Source organism: Thunnus maccoyii, chromosome 1 (assembly GCF_910596095.1).
Source record: "Thunnus maccoyii chromosome 1, fThuMac1.1, whole genome shotgun sequence".
In the NCBI taxonomy this organism is placed as follows: Eukaryota; Metazoa; Chordata; class Actinopteri; order Scombriformes; family Scombridae; genus Thunnus; species Thunnus maccoyii.
In genome coordinates this window covers 18,148,233-18,160,880 of record NC_056533.1, presented here as the reverse complement: position 1 = coordinate 18,160,880, position 12,648 = coordinate 18,148,233, and the positions used below count along the sequence as shown (strand labels likewise).

Here is a 12,648-nt window from a genome sequence, read left to right as displayed (position 1 = left end):
ATGATTTTTTTAAAAGTAGAAAGCAGCAGATTAGTAGATGTGTGTGTGGTTAAGTCCTGCGGCTCTGACTCAGTGTCAGCACATCAGAATTCAATTAAATATGGAGGACTAGGACAGCAATCAATGAATCAATAATGATGACAGACACAAGGACAGCAATCACACAGAGTACAGCGTGATCTGGTTGATCACTGGGCATGGGTGTGTGAATGTGTGTGTGTGTGTGTGTGTGTGTGTGTGTGTAGGTACTTGGATCTGTCACATCAGCAGCTTTGCAGAACTGCAGTGTTACGTAACAGGAGAGAGAGAGAGAGAGAGAGAGAGAGAGAGAGAGAGAGAGAGAGAGAGAGAGAGAGAGAGAGAGAGAGAGATGGAAATAGAGACCAGAGGAGGGAGAAGGAAGGATTGGGTGGGGGGGTATTAAACAGAATCAGGGGGCAAATCAGGACTCCTGCTCTACCTGTGTCAAGTGTCCAAAAGCTGACCTGGACTTTATTTATTTAAATGGTATCAAATCTCAAATGCTTAAACTGTGATCCCTAAACTTGGAACATCACTAAAAAGAGAGCTCATGGAGCTGTTTTCATGTGTTTAACAGGATTTGGACCACATTTAGAATATAGCTGGCACATAGTTACAGGGCATTTTAGCACTATGAAAATGTAATCAGATGTGTTTAGTCAATCTGCTGTGCTGTGTTGTGGGAGGAGATTCAGGATTATGGACTGGTGTCTTTGTCCAGATAGGATTATGGCTCTGTAAGGAGATCACAACATTAATATTCATACACACTGTGTAGATAGGACAAGACAGAAAGACAGCACTATTGCTACACTATTATACAACATCATCTGAGGTTAAATGTTAAATCCATCCTAAGAACAACGTTTGGGTGCAGATGGTCCTTCTATATTTATTCAGCATCTATTTATAGGTTGAATTCACTTTCAATTGCATACATTAAAAATGCAAACTGATACACTTTATCAATATTACAAGTTGCATAACTCACTGATGACTAGAGGGCACATTGACCTGAACTGAATGTTTTATTGACATTACAAATTGACTAAAAAAAAAAACAAAAACAAAATGTACACCACAGCACTTGTCAACTGTTGTTGTAATTACAATAACCACTGACCTTTCAGCTTAGACGGAATTGATTTAAGTGTACACAAAAACAGCCACAGACAAACAGCATCAATAGAAACAAGACATCATATAAATAAAAAAAAAATCATCTTTCAGTGGAGGATGAAATAGTGTTGATCAAAACAGCATTTGCTACATCCTTGAGAAACAAGTCTAGTCTACTTGGTGTGTAATCTAATGTTACTAACAGCCCTAACCTGATTAACACATTGAATAAAGACATATTTACTTGAAAAACACTAGAGGGTAGTTGGTATCAACTGCCTCTAGTTTATTATGCAATAAGGAGATGTAGTTGTTGACATATGGCAAAGCAGTCCCAGCAGCCCCAAAATAATGCATTCCTTGCGTTGTGATTAAACTATGAAAAACAATTTCACAATATAAATTGCTACCTATTATGATGTATTGGATTAATTACTTTATTAGTATTATTTAGTATGAAAATACTATCACCCCCACAAAAAGATTTAGCACTTAATAGGTAACACATAGGCACACAGAGTAGTATAAAACACGGCCAGTCGACTCAAGATACACACTTGGATTTGACATTCTACAAAATCAATAACATGAAAAGTTACCTGCAGATACAACACAGATACACATATAAAGGCCTCACTCGTTTGCTAACACCATCAAAGACACAATACACAGACTGCCCGTCGGCCTGCCTGACCTGAACCTACCATGATGCCCCCCATTGTGCCATGGAAAAAAACCTGCTGTGCACTGTCGGATTCATCTACCAGAGAGGGTCAGCAAGGGACATAATTCCATTAAAGTACTATGTAGTAGTGGAGTCTGTGTATCCTGGTGTTTTGTAGGATATAAAAAGAACAATGCACTTAAATTTGATTTTTCCAAGTACAACCTGTCACAGCCAGAATTTTAATGCAGCATCTCAAATTGTTTTCAAACTGCACTGATTGTGTGATGCTATTTTTGACATACGTACATTATTATTATCATTAAAGGGTATGATGTTCATTGTAAAGCCAGAGAAAAATAACATTATAGTGTAAGATCAGTGTGTCTCTGCCTGTGTATGTGTGCTGAATTACAGTACAAATGACAAAGTAAACAAAGAATGCATTTGTTTCTATGCCTTTATGTATGTGTGCATTTGTAAAAGTAGGGTTGTACTGTGCTGTTTCAGTGTGTGTGTGCGTGTGTTTTAAGGCAGAGGTGGGTAATAAACTGGCGTGTCATGATCACACACACTGAACCCAGATGCCTTGTCAACACCCATGGGAATGTCCCAGTCTCCCTTAGAGATGGTTTCCAGTGTAAACTCTTTCTCGCAGTCCAGGAGGGTGAAGTCACTGTTGAAACAGATCTCAACCTGGCCCAAAATCTGGACACCAGCATTCTGTCAAACACAATAAACATATAATTTCACTGTCAGACACCATTTGAAACACACCTTAAATACAGCTCTTTTCTCTCCCGACACAAAAAAAATGCACCGACAATCCTGAATAGTACAGAAAAACCATACATATAACATACAGCAAATTATGAGCAACTTGTATTTGCATTGTTATTGTAGTGGTTATATATATTTATTTGAGTGAAAAAAGAGGTTCATACCTTTGGATGGGCACATTGGATCTTGGGTTTGACACCATAGAAGTTTTCTATGACTCCTTCAATTTGTGAAAACTACAGAAGACACAAAAGGAGCAGTGAGATGAGAGGTGATAATTGTCACCTTATCATAACAAGGCACTTTCATCACATAGGATTATTTTATTACAGTGGAAAGAATATAAAATGTAAAAACCACTGGTCAGACTTGGGTTTTTGAAGACTGATTTTGATAAAGATACTTTTGACCAAGTTGTCATTAGCTCTTATTTTCTGCTTCTGTTTAAAGTCTTCCATGTTGGATGTGATTGCTGTAGGACATAAATAATACAAATAGACCTACTGTGTAGTATTTTTCTGAAGGGATGATGTCGAACTTCTTCAGGATGCTACAATAAGAGAAACACAGATTTTCATTTGAGTCATTCATTTGATGCTTTTATCCAGAGTGACTTATAATATGAATATAAAAGTATCCAAGTTTCAGTGAACTAGTGTGTGGATTGAAAATGTTTCATGTAAATGAAACTCGCCCACAAATGGAGCGGAACATGGAGCCTTACATGGCAATTTTAGGGGTGTGGATTATACTAATGATCACATCTCACAAACACGCACCTCCTCATGAACAGGTAACATTCATCAGGCTGAAACGAGCGATTTAGGACAAGTTCAGGCAGTTAAGAGAGTCTGTTGAATCCCACATAGGACGTTCTTATTTTCCTCTTATTGCTTTGTGCAAGAACAAATATAAGAGGAAAGTAAGAAAACATTCATGCATGAGGCCCAATGTTTCCGAGGAAAGACGTGTGTGAGTGTGTGTGGGTGTCAATGTGTACATGTCCTGTACCTATCCAAGTCCACTTTATGGTATAGTTCCAGTCCCTTGCTGAAGTATTTATGTTGACTGTTCAGAGTGTCTGCTTTGGCTGCACATGTACCATGTTTTTGCCACTCATACTTCCTGTTGAAACAGACAAACAAAAAGCAATCGGTTTTATTATCATCATGTGAAAATTGAGGTGGAGAACACATTACAGTATATGATGATGATAAATGTCAATTTAATGACTGATTTCAAGATAATGGAGGGTGGCCACTTATCAAAACAGTGGCAATGGAAAATCCGCTACACATCATGCTCATTATGCCATAGAGTGCCACATTATGGGATCTTAATCTCTTGCCCCTTGACTGAGCCTTATCAGCTATAATGTCAACAACTGTAATCTATGAAAGTCAGGTCTTGAATGCATGACACTGCATGCCATGTGTCACAGACAGATTGACAACAAGAAAACGGAAGGATTGACTGTTAGAGTACCAGAATCCAGGAGAAGCAGGTTTAAGTAAGTCAGGCCAACTCTTCTCCATGTCTGGCAGCAGGTCCTGAAAATACACACCGACAAACAAACTTGTTTTATCTTTCAGTAATTTGTTTACTGTATCCCATCTGAAAATCTTTCATTTATTCTCCCAAATTCTGTTTATGCCTAATGTTAGTCTTTCTTGGTTTTGTCTGCTTTAGATAAAAAGAGCTTTTAATCTTGCAATTCTGAAAGCGGAGGAATCCTCATGTTTCTTCTTTTTCCTGCCAATAACTTTCTCATTGGTGTCACTATCTTCAACTGGTGTCCATTTACATTTCTTCTCAGTAAATTAAAACTACTACTGATCTAGCATAAAAGAAATGACTTTGCACCCAATTATAAAGACACATCAAGTCTGACCAGTGTTATACCTCTATTTCAGAAGTGTTGAAATGCCATGATGAATTGCAGAAACTCCCTGAATTTGGCCTGGAAAAGAGAAACATTCAAACTATTAGATATGTCACTTACTGCCTGTTACTTACTCACACATGTAGAGAAAAAAAAAAAAAACACAGCAGTTATTACAACCGTTTCAGCTTGAAATGAATTTCTTCACCCAAATAACATACAACTGGATGTGCTTCATATAGTCTGTTTACTAAATAGGCTTGTGGCAAACGTGTAAAACATCCCTGTAGTCGGGTTTCAAGTTCTGAGCTGGGTTATATTATCATTCTGTATATACAGTGTTAAGAATGTTGTAATATAAAATACTTAATAGGTGGTTGTTACATTCACCATGCTGATATAGTACAGAACACACACTCTTACCTGTTTAAACACACACACACACACACACACACACACACACACACACACACACACACACACACACACACACACACACACACACACACACACACACTTACCAAAGTCCATGTAGTGTCCAGTAGCTAATGTTGGGATGACAATGCTCCATCTGAAATTCATGAAAAATTTTTTAGAAAAATCCATCTGGACACACAGATCCAACTGTAATTTTGTTAATAATTACACACTGGTAACACTACACACTCAAGTAGTAGTGTCTTATTGTATAGCAGAGCAAAAATCTGTTATAACTACAGGACAGGAATAAAAAAGTTAAAATGAACACAAAGCTAATTTTGGAGAGTATCTGTTAGGGCTGCAACTAATGGTTATATTTAACACAGATTGATGTTTTCAATTGCTTGTTTCTGTGGCCAAAAACAACAAACATTATTAAGTTAAATATAAGTTGAAACACTTAAAATACTTTTTAAAACATTTTTAGAAGCTGTAAGCAGCAAATGTTTTGTGTTTATGTTATAAATGTGTCAAGCAATTAATGAAATGAACAACAAAGTGGATGATATATTGCCAACATGCAATATAACCAAGTTCTGCTTTTTCCCGCTGAAGAAAGACATGCTGAGTGATTGTTGAGTGGAAAGAGGTACTGCAGCACTACCATGTGGTCTTGGAAAAGAATTATAAGACATGTAGACATGCCAACATCATAAAACTAGAAATTGGCATTGAGAAAGGAAGCTATTTCAATCAATAAGCAACTAAACAGAAAACAAAGTCAGGCGTATGATACAAAACCACATAGGTTTGACTCATCAGAGAGTCTCTTAGGTCAGCATAAAAGTGCAGTCAAAAAGCACAAAATAAGGGATGTGTGTTCTGTGTCTTAGAGCATGTTCCTGTTAAAGAATATTGCTTAATCAAACCCCGACACAGAGAGTCTCATGACTGAGACACCACATGATGCCGGTTACATATTGAGTCAGTGACACAGATTACCAGTAACATTCTGGGGCCAAATACAGGTAAGTCTTATGATGGGATACCATGTTATTAAACAATAATCATAATTGTTCAATAAACAGATATAAATCCACACTGCCCTCAACTTATCACAACATGTAATAGGCAAACCCTTAATCTAAACCTATACAAACAATTTCTTTCCTCTTTAGAAATAGGTTTTCACTTTGGCAGACAGACCTTGTTTAAACCCATTGCTAACCTGCTTTAGTGCACATTCATATTCATCTTTACTGGTGCAGGAATTTACCTAACCAGACATAGACATAATACTCTGGCTAATGACTGACTGATGAGGCTCTTGAGATGAGTGTGACAACTGAACCCTGAAAAATCAACTACAGGTTTGCTTATCATGACCACACAACTGGAGTAAAATTCATTAACAATTTAGATTTAATAAAGTTAAAAACACTCTTTTCATTCTACAAATAAAAGAAGGATGTGTGAATAGAGCCAAATCTGGATCTGGTCCAAAGAATTACACAGACCCTTTTCACAGCAGACATTTTTGATTTGTCATATTAGGAAAAGCACAGGTGGAATTAATAACATTAATGATGGCTGGATCCCATTTAGGTGAACCAATTCCAGCACTTTGATATTGCTTTCTAACTGGCATGGCTTACTGGGATGAGTAATGGAATGGTTTCGTGCTTTGAAATGTCAAATTGTTTTGGGAAAAAGGCGTATTGCCTTGTTGAAGGTCAAAAAACAAAAACTAAAGGCAGAAAGAAACTCACACTACAGAAGGTGCTGGGCCAGTGGTGGGTCAGGATCAGTTTGGTCCACATGTGTCTGAAATACACACACACATACACACATACACATACACACATACACACACACACACACACATTAAATTCTCTGTAGACATATTTTGTTTATTATTTTATTTGTTTATTATTAGCACAAAGAGTTCTATGTTAATTTAACAGATCACAGCAGAGGCAGGCTTTATTAGACCATCTGCAATTCTTTTCATTTCTACATATATGATTTCTGTACTTACGAATGTGAAACCACAAAGGCAGAGGACAGGGCTGCTGCCAGGCACAGCAGAAAAATAGAGCTGAGCCTCATCTCTGATCTGAAAAAGGATAATGGAATAGTCAATAAACAGCTGCTTTTATCCAGAACTATTGAACATCAAAAGGTTCAAGGTACTTGCAATATCCATTAAAACAACATCCACAGAGTCCAGAACTAGGAGAAAAAATGTGTCTGTGGAGAATGAAAGCATTTATCTTCAAAAGTAAATTTCTATAATAATGTACAGTATATATATTAAACCATGTAGTAGAAGAATTGTAGACTACGCATGAAGAAAAGCCACTTGATCATGCTGACTGACTGACACCAAAAAGGGGAAAACAGGTAGTGGTTTTAACTGCAGGAAATGAGAAGTTGTGAAGACCTGGTGTGGTAACTTAATGAACAACAACAAACAACCTTTACCCCCGCAACACCATTATATCAACAGTGGTTTGATACAAAAAATAAAGTGCATTTGAAACTTTGTGCCTGAACACACATATTATCTAGGTCAAGTCATAAAACAGTACTCTGAATCATCATTAATCATTGCAGGAGACTATTTTGATGACAAAAGTGCTGTAGTATGTTAACCTGAATCTAACAGTAATCATCTCCCAAACTGTACAGTTTTGTGTGGCAAACTGTCACAGTTTGTAGCAGTAATAACCCCAACCAAGAACATACAGCTTCCCTATAACAAGCCACAGAGTCATCAAAATGCCCAGGAGGTATATTCATCTACATCCTAGAAACACTGCAGCTCTCATAACACCGCAGTGCAGATCACACTGTGTGTATTGTTATCGCACTGGATAAAATACAGCTTGTATGTTTAGGAAAAAGCATTGAAAGATGTTTTAAAGGAAAATGGACTGAACTGTACTGGTCGGACGTTAAAAAGCTGTAACTTAAAAGACAGCAATGGGCAAACTCTGAAGTCGTAAGGCACAAGAAATTAAAATGTTTTGCTGTCGAGTTACCCGACATGAATGCTTCAATACAGATAGGAAAGATTATTTACATAGCACAATTCATACACTTAGGGCAATTTCAAAGTGCTTTACATGTATTAAACAATAATACTAATGAAAGTACGTAGTTAAGTTAGTTAACACGATAGTTAGTCATAGCTAGAAACTCGACTTAACAGCGGTAGTTTGATATATCGCGATTTCAAACAAGTTTAACTAACTTACCGACTCCTCAGACAGCAAACCCCGTTAACGAACTACAACACAGAGTAAAACTTAACTTTTAATCTCAACTAGCATCAGTTTAAACAAATTTTATGCTTAAAACTCACCTCTCCCTATGCCGGATATGTTGCAACAAAGACTTGTTGTGGTTTGTGATAAAATGAGCTCACAAGATACATTTGCAGCCTGTTGTTTATGTCCAGCAGCGGCTTCACTACCTGTATGCTCAGCCAATCAAGAGCGCCGTAGAGGTCATGCGTCATCACGTGGTAAACGTGGGTCGCTTGATTTACGATCCGGACCCTACCGGCTGCTCCTTGTCCCGATGACCTTTCATTGATGTACTAAAACCAGGCTCCTTGACAAAGTGTACAATCGTCCCTTTTACAACCGCTGGCCCTGCATCATACGCTATGAGTTTAGGACAGTTCGAGGGTATATATATATTCATGATTTATGAATCAATAACTGTAGGTGTTATGACTTTATAAGAATTTATTGACTTGTGAATGAATTGGCATTCATAAGATAATAAATGATGATAAATGTCATTTTTGTAACAAAAGACGCAATCTGAAGAACACCTTTATAATGTTTTTTAGGAGAGAATATACCCGATGCAAACAGTCTGTGAAAAGCTTTAGAGCTTGATAAACAAACAGCCTTTGTGAAAATTGCAAGCTGTGTCCATGTTGTGTCAACAGAGAATGTCAGTTTGACAGTGTGTCCACCAAAATTACTTATTTAATCTGTAGCCAGTTGCTTTCACATGGTGTTCAACAATCAAACAATACAAAATAAATTATTCATTAAATTTAGTAGTATTCGTTGCATGTTTTAAAAATATATTTATGACAGATTCCTAATGGGTGGGATGTGCTCAGTTGGACTAGCTAACAACATACTGGGGGATTTCCATTGTTACCCTGTGCATTAATTTCTTTACAGTTGCTGCAGTTGTGGCAAGCTGCCATCCTATATGCTGAGCTAAACATATAATGGAGGTCTGCAAAAGCCAGAATGAACTCACACTGCAGTTAATGGAAAGGGACAGTTGATATAATTTTCTTTCAAAATCCCTCTGATCCAGGTCACTTTAAATTCAAGATAGATGTTCTGCTTACTATATGTAACATGCACTATTATAGTTTACTGTACTTGTTTTGGCAGAAAGCTGTGTATTCTAAACATTCTTTTAAAAGTGTCAGTTTAGCATGTCTATCTCATGTTTTTTTTTTGTTTGTTTCTTTTTCATTTGAAGACAAATATTCAATCATTTTACTGACGTTCCACAATTTCATTTTAATCGAACAGGCCTGACTTGTCAAATTTATGAATTGCCCAGGGGTTCCTTTTAAATTAATGACTCATTATAAGCCAATATGTAAAATTAAGCATGTCATGAGAGTAAAATGAGGAAGTGATTTATCTTGCTATGTCAGGAACTACAATGTCAAAAAGGGTTGCCTGGAATAGTCAAAGTTTCATAATATTGAATGGGAAGGAACAGAGATTAACCATACAACAAATTGTACATATCCAACAGTGACATTTTTTTAAAAGTTATTTCTTCTTTTTTCAGTTTGCTTAAAATTGACCACAACTTTAGCACTCTTTGATTCCTGGCCTACCAACTTCTCACTGTCTGCCAGCAACATAATGTACTAAAATTATCACTGGGCTTTGGTTACTGAGTGTGCTTCCTTATGACCAACAGAGGGCTCTTTTCAACCACAGACACGTTAGTTCTGTTTTTACCACACACACACACACACACACACACACACACACACACACACACACACACACACAAAAGCACACACAAGCACACACACACACACACACACACAATGACGAAGAATGAAAACAGAAATTGCAGTATTTTACAGTAGTTCATTGGACCTCATATGCATATTAATGAATAGTCCATACATCTCCTATATCTGAGAGTTAAGGACATTATAAACATTTAGTTGAATGCAGCCTTAAAACTCCCCTCATGTGGGATGTGGTTTATAATTCGGTTAAAGAGAGGGTGCAGACTTTAATCTTAATCAGACTCGACTTTAATCTTAATCAGACTTGACTTTAATCTTTTGTTGTCTTTGTTTTCAGGGGGAGAGATCTGAGGTGGGGATGTATATAGGGTCACCATTGGGGTTTGATGATTGTTAGTTCTCCGAGATCACACAAGCTTACTTTGTATGTGTATGTGTGTGCTATGGGGTGGTTGGGGGATGAAAAGGGAGAAAATGTATGATGTATAATGCTTCTTTTTTAGACTTTTCCCAATAAAAAATTGATCACAAAGAAAAATTTTAGATGATGGATTGATGAAACCAGGCTGCCAAAGTTTTGTGACTTGTAGAGGTCAGTCTCCATAGGCTCTGCCTTCAGTACCTGTCTATCTGTATTTTCCAACTGGTTCAGCTGATCTTGAATGTGACAGAAAGGTACCAGCTTTTTTTTTTTTTTTTACCAGCTTTGTTTTTCACACCATGCTCTTCATCACACATCAACCCCCCATCCCAAATCACTCTCTCTTTCCTATATTCCCCAATGTAATGCCATGTCGTCCCATCATATGATTTAGTCTCAGATGAGAAATGTGTTTCACAGTTCCTCCAGTGTGTCAGGAATAGTCCTAGCTGTAACTGTAGCTAGATTTATAAATAGGCCCTTGGCCAAAGTTCAGCATGCAGCACAGTGTCTCAAGACGTTTCTGGGTGCAGATGGAGAATGATCTTAGAGACTTCAGTAGTCTAAAGTGCAGCTAGAATGATCTAAATGTATATGTGAAACAACTAGATACTATAGATATAATGCATGTTGCCATTGAAACATTGCAAATTGATTGTCAGGGTTTGAAGACACATGTTTAATCAACTCTGAAATGCTGCCTAAAATTTATTTTATTATTCAACAAATATGCCAATGTGGCATGGAACAAATTAAAGTAACTAGCCAACTGTTCAAGTGTTTTCTCAGAAAGCTCAATGTATTGCTGCCTATTCTGTAGAGCTAAAAATGCTGCTCGTAAATGTGTTAGGTAATGCCCCCCATAACATCATAATGGTCAGATTCTCATCATTGTCTAGATCAGCTGGTATAGATTATCACCAATTATTTAGCATCAGCTGTTGAGCTAACAGGCCAGAAACCAGCAGTTGGGCTAACATGGCTTCCACCAAAAACTCGTCAAACTCTGTTAATCAAACTCTGTTAATCAAATAGTTGAATGGTTCTAGCAGCCTTGAGTCTTGAAGGATACTGGTTATATATAGGCAGCTCTCTCTCCTTATAAGGCCTTAGGGAGAGGCAGGTGGGGGTCGGTTGGAGACGGGTGGTGGTTGCGTTGGCCTGGTACTTGGTTTAGGCTGACTCCCTGTGGATTCAGGCTGCCAACTGAAGTCGCTGCAAAGGAAATCTCAAGAGGTAAGAAAAACTGTAAAAACTGTTTATTCAATCGTCTGTTGCTGACCCCTCTGTGTATCCAGATTTTTAATCTGCTTTTGTTCTAAACCTGAGTGTAGCAGGCAGGATGACTGGGATGGAGGAATGGGGAGCAGATTAGGGCACAAGCGAGGGATGTTGCATGGTCCCTAACTAGAGCTGATATTAAAGTGATGAATATTCAGATATATCAGTCATGAAGGATGTGTGGTGATTTAATTTGAATAAATGATAACGACTGCTTTGAGGATCATGACAGTAATTACCTTGTCTTGGAAATGACAAATGATATAGACAGCAGTTCTGTGTGTGTGTTTATCATGGTAACACTATAATTGGGTAAAGTGGACTCCCACTGGACAGTCAAATTTGGTAGGGACTCTTTGGACTGTTTCTATTGTGAACAAATTGTTGATGTGTTGTTCTGGGAATTACAATGTGTTTACTTCATTTAAACTTGACCTCATACATAATGTTCACAAACATTTCATCTTAAATTAAGAAACTTACCACACAAATTACCCATTATTATTCCATTGTATTACTTTTACCACTAGTTTGCCGGCAAGTATTTTTATCCAAATAGCAACTGTTTATTATCACATGGATCAAGAATTTCAGAGGTTTGTACAGTTATTGCAGAGGTTTACTGTTTCAGACAGAGAGACTTGGGTGTCATTTGGCATGTATTTGTGCTGTTACAGTTTTTGCCACTCTGACATAAGCAGAGGACACTGTACTGGGGTGAAGGACTGACTTGCCTTTAATCACCAATTACCTGAGGGTAGTTTAGCTTAATGCTTATTTCATTTGGAAGCACAAGGTCTTCTATGTATGTCTGTCGTTTTTATGCTTTACTTTCTGATGTGATCTGCTCTAGATAGGTGCTATATAAATAAACTTTACTTATTTAGCAGAAATATTTGGGACTTCAGTGATTGTAATGGTATTTCTTTGTGTTGGACATGCTGGCTGACTGGTTGTTGGACAGGATGAAGTGTATGAAACAACAGAATATTTTCTGTGAGAAATACACACTAATTTTTGAG

The 12,648-nt window shown here is 37.4% G+C and overlaps 2 protein-coding genes across 2 annotated transcripts in view; one reads left to right on the top strand and one right to left on the bottom strand.

The window, feature by feature from the left end:
• Positions 1–893: 893 nt before the first annotated feature.
• rnaset2 (ribonuclease T2) lies at positions 894–8,362 on the bottom strand. The gene is made up of 10 exons (XM_042411698.1): positions 8,254–8,362; positions 6,925–7,002; positions 6,656–6,710; positions 4,988–5,037; positions 4,487–4,544; positions 4,070–4,134; positions 3,596–3,709; positions 3,089–3,134; positions 2,749–2,820; positions 894–2,527 (listed from the first exon to the last, which is right to left on the bottom strand). The coding sequence occupies exons 2-10, from the start codon at positions 6,993–6,995 to the stop codon at positions 2,333–2,335; spliced, it is 726 nt and encodes a 241-aa protein (XP_042267632.1). The 5' UTR covers positions 6,996–7,002; positions 8,254–8,362; the 3' UTR covers positions 894–2,332.
• A 3,133-nt stretch (positions 8,363–11,495) lies between these two features.
• The window catches only part of myom2b (myomesin 2b), a 31,417-nt gene continuing 30,264 nt past the window's right edge, over positions 11,496–12,648 (top strand). The window contains exon 1 of the mRNA XM_042421980.1: positions 11,496–11,581. The gene's annotated coding sequence lies outside the window, so the exon portion shown is untranslated. The remainder of the gene's footprint in view (positions 11,582–12,648) is intronic.

Excerpts from the sequence above, each read along its gene's own strand:
- rnaset2 (XM_042411698.1), bottom strand. The coding sequence starts at position 6,995 with ATGAGGCTCAGCTCTATTTTTCTGCTGTGCCTGGCAGCAGCCCTGTCC. Across the intron at positions 4,135-4,486 it reads TCAACACTTCTGAAATAGAG|GACCTGCTGCCAGACATGGA; the intron begins GTATAACACTGG and ends GTGTATTTTCAG. Across the intron at positions 2,821-3,088 it reads CTTCAGAAAAATACTACACA|TTTTCACAAATTGAAGGAGT; the intron begins GTAGGTCTATTT and ends TGTCTTCTGTAG.